Source organism: Mycosarcoma maydis, chromosome 1 (genome assembly GCF_000328475.2).
Source record: "Mycosarcoma maydis chromosome 1, whole genome shotgun sequence".
Lineage (NCBI taxonomy): Eukaryota > Fungi > Basidiomycota > Ustilaginomycetes > Ustilaginales > Mycosarcoma > Mycosarcoma maydis.
The window spans coordinates 637,054-649,828 of NC_026478.1; the positions used below are offsets into that span (position 1 = coordinate 637,054).

The 12,775-nt window shown below is 54.0% G+C and overlaps 5 protein-coding genes across 5 annotated transcripts; 3 read left to right on the top strand and 2 right to left on the bottom strand.

Annotated features, from left to right (window-relative positions):
• Window positions 1-512: 512 nt before the first annotated feature.
• Window positions 513-3,611, top strand: UMAG_00240 (uncharacterized protein; the record flags this gene model as incomplete). The annotated part of the gene is made up of 1 exon (XM_011387866.1): window positions 513-3,611. One exon carries the CDS (start codon window positions 513-515, stop codon window positions 3,609-3,611), a length of 3,099 nt encoding a protein of 1,032 aa, XP_011386168.1.
• A 339-nt stretch (window positions 3,612-3,950) lies between these two features.
• Window positions 3,951-5,048, bottom strand: UMAG_00241 (uncharacterized protein; the record flags this gene model as incomplete). The annotated part of the gene is made up of 1 exon (XM_011387867.1): window positions 3,951-5,048. One exon carries the CDS (start codon window positions 5,046-5,048, stop codon window positions 3,951-3,953), a length of 1,098 nt encoding a protein of 365 aa, XP_011386169.1.
• An 818-nt stretch (window positions 5,049-5,866) lies between these two features.
• Window positions 5,867-8,740, bottom strand: UMAG_00242 (uncharacterized protein; the record flags this gene model as incomplete). Its single annotated transcript, XM_011387868.1, has 1 exon — window positions 5,867-8,740. The coding sequence occupies one exon, from the start codon at window positions 8,738-8,740 to the stop codon at window positions 5,867-5,869; it is 2,874 nt and encodes a 957-aa protein (XP_011386170.1).
• Window positions 8,741-9,115: 375 nt separating this feature from the next.
• Window positions 9,116-9,744, top strand: UMAG_10955 (uncharacterized protein; the record flags this gene model as incomplete). Its single annotated transcript, XM_011388402.1, has 2 exons — window positions 9,116-9,208; window positions 9,313-9,744. 2 exons carry the CDS (start codon window positions 9,116-9,118, stop codon window positions 9,742-9,744), a joined length of 525 nt encoding a protein of 174 aa, XP_011386704.1.
• A 1,844-nt stretch (window positions 9,745-11,588) lies between these two features.
• UMAG_00244 (uncharacterized protein) lies at window positions 11,589-12,638 on the top strand (the record flags this gene model as incomplete). The annotated part of the gene is made up of 1 exon (XM_011387869.1): window positions 11,589-12,638. One exon carries the CDS (start codon window positions 11,589-11,591, stop codon window positions 12,636-12,638), a length of 1,050 nt encoding a protein of 349 aa, XP_011386171.1.
• Window positions 12,639-12,775: the final 137 nt, after the last annotated feature.

Sequence of the window (12,775 nt, forward strand, 5' to 3'; positions counted from 1 at the left end):
GATTCTAGCGGTTGCGCTTCTGCCAAGTGTGGGTCGATGACGAGAGTCTTGAGTGTAAGTTCAAGTGTGAAGGACGAGCTGCAAATCAATTCACCATTCACCATTCACCATTCACCATTCGTGATTCTTCCCAAAGTACCGTTCTGCCGTCACGTGCGAGTAAAGCTTGCGCGGCATTCGTGATTTTCGTGAGTTATTGCTCGTAATAATAATATCAATCATCCTCTGTATAAAAATTCCAAGATTATTTGCAAAATCAATCGTAGATGAATCGGGAAACCACAACTACATCGGGAGTATGATTTTGTGATTTTTTAACTTTGATTTATTTTTAAAATGATAAAATTTGGAAGTTTGACAGCCAAGAAAACGCTCCAAGAAAAAAAAAAGTGGTTTGGAGTTTTGCTTCCTTGAAAGCCACCATACTATCAGTCGATCAACCGATCAACCATAGCAAGAGAGTCTTTCCAAGGGCCTTGCTTGATCTTGCTTGATCTCGTCTGCTTCACACCATGGCAACATCGCCCAATCTTCAAACGGTTGCGACTGGCGCCGATGCAGCGTCTCTGGCGATCCATCGGGTTCGCTTTGTTAATTGGTCGCCTTCCACGGTAACAGCCATCGCCGTATCCCCCACTTTTTCAGGTAGCGCAAGAGGGCTTCTCGCCATCGGTCGGCAGAATGGCAACATTGAACTTTGCACCTGGATCGGTTCTCGTGCAGCGCAAAAGTCCGACTTGGACGACAGATGCTTCCAGTCGGATGCTGCCGGTTGGGCTGTCCACACCGTCCTGCCCGGTCAGACCAACTCCAAGATCGAGCAGCTCTGCTTCGTCAACCCTCCTCATCAAGACCCGACTGAGCCACGCAAGCTGCGTCTGTTTAGCATCTCTGGCGGCTCAATTGTCACCGAGCACTACATCCCGCTTCAGCTTGCTAAGCTCGGTGCGCGAAGAGACGCCGATGTTGACCAACACGCTCAGTCCACCAAATCGAGGCCAGGCAACGTCTCTCAGCTCTTTGGATCCAAGTCTGCTTCGAACCTCGACCCGCACTACCCGGGTGAGACTAGGTGCTTGCCTTCGCTTGCTGGCGCTGTATGGAGCATGGCGCCCAGCGCTACGGGCAGATACCTTGCTCTTGGCTGTGAGGACGGTTCGGTGCGGATCATCGACCTCGAGAATGACCGCTTCGAGCACCTCGCCAGCACATCCGCTCAAGACCGCAAGATCGTACCTCGATTCGGCAAGGCAAAGGGCAAAGTCATCAGCCTTTGTTGGGGTCCTCCTGTTCGCTCCCGCCAGCCATCCTCGCAACGCACGTCATCGTCCAGCAGTGACGACAGCGACAACAGCGACAACAGCGACGACGAAGACCATGACGATTCCAAGAATTGGCACGAGTCGTTCCTTGTTGGTGGACTGGCTCTGTCCACCGCCGTGGTTTGGCACGCTTCCACAGGCAACATTGTCACCAAACTTGCACTCCAAAAGAACCGCACCGAGTCGACCATCGTTTGGAGCGTTGCTACTCTTCCCGATGGCACCATTGTCACGGGCGATTCCACGGGGCGCGTCACATTTTTCGACGCGCAAACTCGCACCCCGATTCCTGAAGCAAGTTTCCGCGCGCACGCTGCGTCTTCGGACGTGCTTGCGCTGTGTATCGGACCGGATGGTAGGACGGTGTACAGTGCTGGTGTCGACCAAAAGGTGGCGGAATATACCAAGATCGACGCGGCCAACGGTGGTGCGCGCTGGATTCACATGGCATCCAGACGATTGCACGCACACGACATTCGAGCTCTGGCGCTCGACCCGGCGTACTCTGCCTTGGACGCGGCGCAAGCCATCGGCGAGGGGCGCCGGCTAGTACCGAGCCGTCTGCCTGTGCTGCTCAGCGGTGGTGTTGATTTCAACCTGGTGCTCACCCCCGCAGCACCACCGTCGGCGATCGTCAAGGCGCAAAAGTCGTCCACGATCGCTTCGATCCCTTCAGCACGCGCCAAGGCGGAAAGAGCAACGCTCAACAAGGTCGAGCAGCAACACGCGTCGATCAATCCGATCTCATCGAACCCGCTCACCACGTTTGCCGATACGACGCAACGACGTGTGCCGTTTGTACCCACGACCTCACGCAGCGGTTTGCTCGGTGGCGGATCGGTGGCGGCTCTCTGCGCTGGCAAAGGCTGGATTGTGCTTCGGCGCGAACAGTCGGTCGGCATCTGGGACCTCGGGAGCGCTTCGGAACTGGTTTCGCTCGCACACGCGTCTCAGGCGGGTGAGTCGCTGGAGCAGCGCTCGCCAAGCTGGGCAAAGCTGCTCGAAATCGAGGTCAAGGTGGATTCGAACCTGGTTTGCGTCGCGATCAGTGGCGACGGCCGATACCTGGCGCTCTCGGATCTGTACGAGACCAAACTGTTTCAGCTGAAACTGCGTCGTCGAGCCGACTCGGAAGCGGTCGAGCTGGAGCCCAAGAAGATCAAGAGTTTCAGCCGTGTTTTGGGGGGACACGAGAACGTGGCGCCGGCAGCAAGCGCGTTGAGGTTTTCGCCCGATTCAACGAGGTTGGTGGTGTGTTCGTTGAGCGGGGCGTATGTGCATGTGCTCGAGTTGGCGTCGGATGCCAATGCGCACACGTGCAAGCTTCTGCGTAGTTTCGGTCACCATCGTAGAGCTGCAGCGACAGTCGAGGATCAAAGAACGATCGCTGGTCGCAGACTCAACGGCGACAAGGCCGAGCGGGATCGTGTCGATTCACATTCTCAGACGCAACGCGTGGAAAGAACGACATCCACCATCATCCAGCATGCCGAGATCTCGCATGACGGTGCGTGGCTCTGCACGATCTCGTCGGATCTGCAGCACCACATCTTCTCACTCGACTCGCTCAGCTATGCAAGGACGCTGCCGTCGGCGTCGAGCTTGCCGTCTGGCGTGGTGTTCCACCCTTCCAGCTCGGCGCAGTTCAGCAGCATGTTGACGCTCGTGTTTTCGGACAACAAGCTGGAATTCTGGGATGTGGAGAGCGGAAAAGAGCTTACCAGAGACCCGGTGCCGACGAATGCAGCAGCTAAGCATGTCGGCGAAAACGCAAGCAGCCGCAGTCAACGCAAGCGAGCCAGCCAGCAATCCCGCTCCACACCCAGCGCTGGTCTTGCTGATGCCATGGCAGCTACCGACTCGCGCACCGCACTCGTCGACAACCTCAGCTCGCTCAAGCACATGCTACAGCTCCGCCTCTCGAGTGTGCGCGACTTTGCCATTTCCGCCGTATGGTGCGGCGACGCAAGTGCCAACTTGGCCAATTACACGCTCGTCGTCTACGGTGCTACATGGATCTGTACCGCGCGTCCGCTTTCAGCCGCGCCAGACATCCAAACTGACATGGACATGTCTGACCATCCCACCTCGATCGCCTCTGACGCTTCGTCTACTACGTTCAAATGGACCGTAAAAACCACGGCCAAGTACCAACCGCTCCTACTCGTCGCTCAGTTACCGCTCCAACCCGCCGACGCTGCGCACCTCGTGGTCGTCGAAAGACCTTACTTCGAGCTCGCCAAGAAGTTGCCCGCCGCCTTCCACCGCGGTGCTCGCTACGGCGCCTAACACACTCCACCTTCCATCTCACTTGACACCTCACACGCACCGCACACATCCACGTTCCATGTACACCCATAATCGCCATCATTCTCCGTGCCTTGCTTCGTACAACCACCGTCTGCAACACCGTTTGAAAATGTATACTACATCAATGCTACTCGTACGAATACTTGAAGAAACTTACCTACTCAACGCGGCTCGTCGGCCAAGCATGCAACATCTGTAATCGTCAACCAACAGCAGAGGGGGGGTGAGAGAAAGATTTTGTTAAACTAGGATTGCCGGTTCCAAAACGCGAACTCGTATCACGCTCAGCCTTGCTCTTGTCGCCCGATCGCCATCGTTTCACGCTGTCCGTCTAAACAACAGTCTTGGTGGTGAATGGCGTGAACAACGAGCAAGGCGAACAAACATGGTGGATCTATGGAAATCACGGATACTCGCCGAGGAGGTTGTAGGGTGTTGATGCCAGAGCGAGCAGTTGTTAGATTCCACGTGGTGTTCGACGAGCCAAGAGATCAGATCGGGTTGTTGCAACGATTGAGCTACAAGTGGGGTTGGTGTATTCTCGGCAAACACCGTTGGCGTCGGCATGGCATTTGATACGGGCGCGAGGACGATCGGGCCTGCGTAGCTTGGCCAATTCGACGCTGCTACTGCTGCTGTGGTCGTCGAACAGGTTTCGACAGGCATGGCGTCGATGACGTCCATCTTCAAGTCACACTCAAAGGAGCTCAATGGACGATTGGACCTCGGCGTTTGGGGCGAATGTTGCTCCACCACCGAACTGCGCGACGAAGACAAAGGCGTTGTACTGCTAGATGATGTCACGCGTTGATCGATGGCATAGTCGTGCAGACTCGAGACGTTATCCATGAACACAGCAGGATTTGTGCGCTCAGAAGGTGGGTGTTGCAGCTGCTGTTGACTGCACTCTTGCCAGGCATGCGTGCGCTGGTTGACGTCGCCGAGCTGTGAATCCACGTGCAAGGCAAATGCGTGCATCTCTGACAGCGTGCGCTTCTTGGTCGTAATGGACGAAGTGGTACTCCAATTCTTTTCCTGTTGCATCTGGCCGTTCTTTGCTTTCGGTCGTTTCTTTGTCGACTTGGACGCGCCACGGGGAGGCTGTGCACCTTGGACGCTCGCTACCGCTGTCAAATTCGCAGCGTCTATCACGGCGCGCAATCTGGCATTCTCTTTTCGCAGCTCTTCGCACCGAGAACAAGACGCCTCTGAGAGAGTAGGAGCAGAGACCGAGGCATTGGCGTAGACGTTGGAGTTGCTCGCACGCAGCTGTCGTACACAAGCCTCAAGCGAAGAGACGGTCTCCTCCAAGGTCTTGATGTAAGCTTTTCTGCGAACGCGCAGATCGGCTTGTGCTTGTGCATTGCGTGTACGCTGACGGTACGTCGAAGATGGTGATGCTGACGTTGTTGACATGTTTGTACGTAGTTGAAGTCTGCGAAGGTACTGGTGGTGGTGAGGAGGAGCAAAAGCTTCACTCGAGAGCGAAGGGATTTGGTATTTGTGAGGCGTGGCTTATCAGTCATGAAAGAGAGAGAAAGGCTTGGCACAGCCAAAGCACACAGCCAGAGACACAGCCAGAACGAGGCTCACGGATGTGAGCGCACGAATCGCAAATCCACGCTAACTTAAAGTAAATGTTAATCCTGAATTCTTTCAATTCACAATTCACATTCGTTATCCGCCATTCACAAGTCACAATTCACAATTCACAATTCAAAATCACGGTTTTAGCGCGCTTTTCTTGCGTCAGATGCAAGCGAGCAAGTTTAAGCGCGGCCGACGCCTTTTCACGCTTGCCGACCGACACCCCGACTCGCGGCCATACCTTTGAACCTTTGATCCACTTGGTGTCGCTAGGAATCACATACAGGCTTGGTCGTTGATCTAAGCAGCCGACACCCATCCCATGATTGCCATCTTTTTTTTCTGTTGAGCGATCCGCACCACAGGGCAGTAGCGCAACAGTGGGCCATTCAACTGCGCAGATCAGACGGGATGTGGTTCTTTCCACTCTCTATGGCCGAAGATATGCACAAGCGGGCTGAAAGAGGCTCTTGTGTAGTTTAGCAGTGCATGGGCTAGCTTTCGTGATTTGATCTTGAGCGAGAAAGGAACTCAACGTCGCATTGTCGAGGGAATGCAAGGGAAAGACGATCAGGGGGGGCCAAGTATTGGCGTGTAAAGCGAATCGAGCGATGGCATTGAGTCATGGTGCACGAAAGTCGACACAGCTACAATTGATAGGGCTTGCGTTTTAGCTGTGACCGAGGCTTCTTCTTGCGCTTGCGCTTCTCCGTTGATGCTGACACTGCTGACGCTGGCTTTGGTGGCTTTGCTGGCGCACCGGCGGTAGCAGCGGCACTAGCTTTGCCAGCATTGTCGCTCTTGATCTTCTTCTTGACCGGCTGACTTGTTTGGCTTGACTTCAAATCGGTTTCTGCATCAGTATTCTGCACGCCCAAAATCTGTCGGTGATTCTGCTGTCTGACCATATCATCCACCCAAGCGCTCCCTTGCAAACCTCCTGCAGTCAGATATCTATGCGATAGACCCTTCATTGTAATCGGCCTGCTCAACAGCGCCGAGAGCTTGTTCTTCATTTCGTTCAATTTGGCCTCGGCTGCTTTGCTTGCACTCGACCCGCCACGTTTGCTCGTTGGAGCATCCGGATCAACATTGTCATCGTCCGACATGACGAGGTCCGCGTCTTCTGCCAACTTTGCTAACCAGTTGTCGTCGTGTTGCTGTTTGTTGGCTTCGTGGGTTTGCTTGTCGATGGCAAGTGCGAGCTCAACTCGCTCTCGTAAGAGCGAGAGCGTGGAAAACGTGATGGGCAAACTCGAGATGTCGGATTGACGTGACATGGCTCGACAAAGTTGGGTCCACAATTGTTTCTCCTTGGCTTCGATCAAGGCAAGAGAGACTCCAGAACTTCCGGCTCGAGCAGTACGACCACTTCGGTGAACGTAGGTGTCAGCGGATCGAGGCAGTTGATAGTGAACGACGTGCTCGACGCTCGGAATATCGAGTCCACGTGCTGCAACGTCCGTTGCGAGCAAAACGCAGTTGGACGCTTGGCCGCAACGCTCAAAGGCGCGAAATCGATCCAAGTTTTTGAGACGCTGTTTCTGCTGGAGCTGGCTGTGAATCGGGTAGCACATCACGTTGAGCTGCGTCAACAACGGTGTCAGCCGACGAATGCCGTCGATCGAGTTGACAAACACAAGCGTTCGCCCCGGGTATCGCAGCAAGAAATAGTAGAGGTACAGATCCTTGTCCTTGCCCACACACTCGATTTTGGTCTCCATCAACCCCTGCGGCAATCCTTGTGCCGGTGTCAAGTCGATCACCGCAGGAGCTTGATCTCGAAAATCGATGCGGTCCATCAACTCGTCCAGCGTGGTAGCGTTTTCCTTGCGCTTCGAATGACGTTTCTTGGCAAACTGTTTCAGCTTGCGACGCCTCTTGAGGTTGACCTGCAACGCTTTGCTGAGCGTTGCCGAAAAGATGAACGTCTGCATACTCGAACTCGGCTTCACACCATGCGTTGGAATTTCAACCTCAGATTCGTCCTCTTTGTCCGATCCACTGACATGCTGTTGTCCATCTTGACCTTCTGAAGGGCGCTTGGCTTCGGAACGATTGACCAGGTTGAGAATGTGCTCCATCTCGGCAAAGTGACCCACTTCGACCATCCTATCAGCTTCGTCGAGAACCAGAAAGCGTGTCTGTTTGATTCTTGCCGCTAGATGGTCGTCCAGGCGTGTCATTTCCCAAAGCCGACCGGGCGTAGCGACAATGATGTCCACTCCGGCTTTACGATCGCCTTGCCTTGAACGGCCTTCGAGTAACCGACGTTGCTTTTGCTCCGACATTCCGCCGCAGACTACGGCGATCTGAGGACGTCGTAGCAGCTTCCTGTGGGAGATCTCGGGCTGATCGACGTCGATATCCGAAACAATGCAGCTGGCTCGGACAAGATCGATGAGATGCGAGGAGACTTGCAGTGCCAACTCGCGAGTGGGGCACAGAATGAGTGCGCCCAGAGGTGGCGGTAGGTCATCAACAGCATTTCGACGACAAGACGATGCGATAGCATTCTCGGCGTTCTCGAAGAGGTAATTCAGGATGGGTAGGCCATAGGCAAGCGTCTTACCACTTCCAGTTTGAGAGACACCTACCACGTCACGCTTTCTGCGAGTGCTCGGTGCACCAATCGCGGCGGAATCAGCGGTGTCCTCCGAGTCATCTGAAGAGGTTGCTTCCTGCTGCAGTCCGAGAGCAAAAGGGATTGCTTTTCTCTGAATCTCGGTCGGTTGCTTGAAGCCTTTGTGCAGCAGTGCACGTTTCAGATCTGAGTGCAGTGCAAGATGCGACCATGCAGGAAGAAGCTTGTCGTCGAATTCAGCCTCGTCGGCCTCATCATCTTGCAGATCGAGCTGGTGTGCATTGCGGAAAGCTTCGGCGAGATCGTTGTCGTCCAGGTCGAGGTCAGAATCCGCGGTATCTTCTTGAGGTAGCAAGGTGACATCGGCTGCTGTCTCGTATCCATCTGAATCCGGCTCGTCTGAGTCTTTCGTGACGGCCGTCAGCTCTTGACTCTCCATCGGTGCTGGTGCTGCGTCGATTTCAACATTGGGGGCAACCTCGTCAATGGTCCTCTTCTTGGGCCGTTTCTTGTTTGCTTTCAATTTCGCTTCCGCAGTTTTGACAGGTGCTTTTTGCGCAGACGATGCGATAGCGGCGTTGTCTTGCTTGTTTTTGAGCTTGGTCTCGGAAGCGAGGAAAGTGATGGTACGCGACCCATCACCTCGAGACTCTTGCAGCACTTCTACATCGTCAATCTCTTGCAAGCCCATAAAGTCGTCATCATTCCAATCGAGCGAGTTGAAAAAGTCGGATTCAGTGACACCAGCACCCCCTGACTGCGCTTCAGAGGGCAAGTGAACCGTCGACCATGCTAGCTTTGTAGGGTCGACGGTCTTGCGTTCCGTTTTCTGCAAAGAAGCGTGGGATAAAGAGCTAGGTCTGCTGTTATCGCTCTTCTTTGCACGCTTCGCCTGCGCTTCCTTCTGCGCCTTGGACATCGCAACACGCTTGGCCATGTTGCGTGAGACTTGCCGTAAGAGTATGAGAGATAGAAAGAGAGATATAAAGAGAAGAAGATGCACAGAAAGCGCGAGTGTGAGAGTGAGAGTCAGTGTCAGTGTGAGTTGCACAAGCTGGGAATTTTCGGCCACAATTCCTGGTTCCAGAAAGGAAGGATTCGCAATTCGTGATTTTGGAGCCGCAAAAGTTTTTTTTAAAGTTTCGGGAGTCGGAAAGGTGGAGAAAGATGGGTGAATGTGGACAGGCTGTCAAACAACACGAAACAGTCATGAGTAGGGTCATTCGACCTGTGAGCATTCCACTGGATCACGTCCTATCGTGTATCGCTCTGGATTCACGCAGCTACATTGGGCAAAACGTAGTTCTACCTGATGAGCTCGACCACGAAAGAAAAAGAGGCGTCACCTTCGCCTGCGGCTGACAAGGCACCATTGCTGGACGAAGAAGGCGACCTTACACCAAAGGTGAGTGAACAGGAGAGCGTCTTCGCAAGGAGTGTCTTTGCAAGACATGTGTGAGTCAGACACTGACGAGACGTGCTTGCTCTTCCGCTCTGCATGGTTGACAGTTCGAAGCGGCTCTCATCCGCGTGTTTGCGCGCTTTTCCACATCGTACAAGAAACGGCATGCAGAAGTACGAGCATCCGGCAGCGAGCCCAGCGCGTCAATACCTCGCCCGGACGGGTCTGATGTCTTGACGGAAGCAGACTTGGATGCCTTCTCAACAGTGACTAACGGTGCAGCACTGCCGCAGGAATCCAAGAACGAAATCCGCGAGTTTCTGGACACCGACAAGGAAGGCAATCTGACCTTGCGTGGATTCATCGAGATGTACCATCTGCAAAGCGATAACGAGCCAGAAGAGACGTGGAAAGATCTGGACAAGCTTGGGTTTGGTGACAATCTCGAGTATGCAGGTGGACGGTCGGAGACGTGCGCGAGAAAGGATGGCAAAGATCTGGCAACAAGGGACAGAACAGGCAAAGAAGTATGTGAATGAAAGGCGATCAGCTGCTGAACATGCTGTCGACATTCGGTGTCGCCCTAGAGGTTGCGTAATGGCGTGTGCGTTTTCTGCTTGTGCACGATGAGTTGCGATTCAGGATGAACATCTGTGCTGGTGGCCTCAGCGCAAGTAGCGGAAAAGAGGAAGGGCTGAGCATTGAAGTGCCTTTGTTCGTGTATTGTGCCCAAAAAGGAGGTTACAAAATTGTGTCAAATGTCGTCGTCCTGAGAACAGCTTCCGACTCGCTTGGTCGAAATGCGTATGCTACGATACAAAAAAGGAAAAAAAAGGAATGAAAGCAGTCAGCACCTCGTTGATAGTGAGGCGTTGAGCTTTGTCTTGTCTGCCCTGCTCTCAAGCCATTGCTAGGATGCGTAACCAAGGACTGCCAGGGCGGAACTCGGTGTTACTCCAGAGATACGTGATGTAACTAATACAGATCGACAAAATCACGAATCGTGAATGGACACCACAGACGATGGAGAATGGGGAGTACACGCGGCTCGTTGCCAGCGAATCGGAGACTGAAAAAGGTCCAAGGGGATTAGGACCGCACAGCTGATGAGCCACGGCAAGGCGAGAAAAAGGCTTGGCGAGGAGGAAACAAAGCACGTCGCAGATCCTCAACCCCGCTTTCAGGCCACACAGCACAGCACAGCACAGCACAGCACAGCACAGCACAGAGAAAACGAGATCAAGATTGGATGTCAGCATCCACGAATTCCTTTTTGCTTGGCTGGCTGTTTCTTTGTGAGGCTCTGCGCTGCTCTGCCATAAGCGATGCACGCTTCTTTATGAGTTATTTCTGGTTTCGATTCTGATTCACCTGCATCAGACCCCGTACAGGAACTCACGACTCACAATCGTGACGACTGCCAACTCAATTTCCAAAAACATCCACGGTATGCGTAGAGAATCTAAATTGCGCTTTTCTGTATTGACATTCACGATTCTTGAATGTACTGTACTTGAGAGCACAGTCACGAGTGCGGCCGCTCTTGGCTGCACATGGTGAATGGATTTTTGTTTACAATGCAACGACTGGCTTGAGGCACTTGGTGATTCACGATTCAGATTTGGGAAGCGAACCAACCCTATCCGCATCAAGCAGGCCAAACTCGATTTTTCGGCAGTCATCGTCCAGAGCTCTCTCACAGACTGGACTCTTGACTGCCGTTCGTGATTCGTGATTTTCAGCCTAGGTGGACGAAAAAGGGGCCCACAGGCGACTCAACTCAGAGACTGCGCGCGCGCTTTGTTGTTGCGTCACGATTCACGATTGCTGCTGTTGTATTTACTGCTGCTGCTGCTTGTTCATCCAACACAAGTCAGAATCTGCCGGCTTGTCTGTCCGCAACAGCATCATCATCACCCAACCCGGTTCCTTTCACCATCACCTCACCGTAACCATCACCGCATCCCTTCTGCAACATCACCCTACTTTTCTCAACGGTGTACCTTTACGCCAGCTTCAGCATCCGATTCACCACCACCAAATCGAATCGATTTTCGGCATTTCCAGCTTTGGTCGAACCCCCGAATCGCATCCACCATCGCGTGCAGCCTGTCAGCTCGCAAAGTCGAGACTCTTTGGCGTACCTCTCTCCTTTTTCAGTCTCGGCTCGTATCGAAAAGGTAACGGCTACCTCGAGTGTCACCTTTGATTAATCTAGTTGCGTCAACATTACTTCACCTTTGCGTCGATCACTCTGGTCGCGGCGCTCCTATCTTACATCGCATCATCCGAACAAGCTCAGCCATCCTCTGAAGACATAAATAAGCTCACACAGTTGTTTTTCACCACAGCCCCAAACGCTGCCGACACGCCTTTGCCCACCATGTCGGCAGTCTACTCCATCTACACATCGCCAAACCATGCGCCCATTCCTAACCATCTCCCCACCCTCATCGTAACTCCGTATGGCCAGCCACACCACACCCTCTACTCGTACATCCACACCAACTTTAACAAGGAGACCTACCTTCTCACTCCTTCCCCACAGGGCGACCTCTGTGTCGCAAAGATGGTACCTCCCCCCGGTACTCGAGGTGGCCCTGCTTCCTCTGATGGTGGTCACTCGAGCGGGCATGGCGACAAGACGGTGCGTTGCGAAGCCTCTCGCAATCTCAAATGGTCCATCACCAATACAGGCATTCACGCTCCCGTCTACAAACTCACTCTGCCAAATCCCGACTCTCCTGGTCACGAGCAGCCGCTCTTCCAAATTTCCAAACCCAATCCCAACGCAACATGGTGGACCATGTTCTACTTCACCTACGCCGGTCACCTCATTCCACCAAAGCGAATCGAGTTTGGCAAGATTCAGAAAAATGCCGCAGCTGGTAGCGGAGGTGGAGGCGGCACGCGTGTCACCATTGCCGGAAAGACGCCTGAAGAGAAAGCAGTATGGCAGACGCTTGGCGAGGGCAACGAGGACATGGTCGAGTGGATCGTCCTCTGCGCTGCTCTCAACGTACTCGATGACGAGATTATCAAGGCGGCGCAAGGCAGCGAGCCAAAACTCAACGCAGCCGCACCCAAGGCAGTTCCTTCCAGCCGTCCCACAGTAGGTGCCGTTCGCGCTCCCAACGGTGCTCCTTCCAACAAAGTTGGGCTTCCACAGCCCCAAGGTGGCGTCAACGCTGGCTACAGAGGTCCCAACCAGGCCACAGGCCCTCCCATGCGAGCACCTCCTGGTGGCCCCAATCCTCAAATGTATCAGCATCAGCCACCGCCCCAACAGCGTGGCCCGCCTCCGCCTCAGGGTTACAGAGGTCCTCCTCCAGCAGGCCACCCCATGCCCATGCCACAACAGGGGTATGCACCACCGCCTCAGCAAGCGCGCGGCCCTGGCCCCGTGCAAGCGAGCAACGGTCGCCGTTTCTGAACGGTTGACAAGAGCAGCCTTTACTCACTCGTGTACTTTTCCTCACCTTGGCCCTTGCTTGCCCGTTTCTATCTGTCTTGCTTTCTCGCCTGCATTGCTTCGATTCCCTGCCCTCACCCTCTGTGCTTGTACTCAGA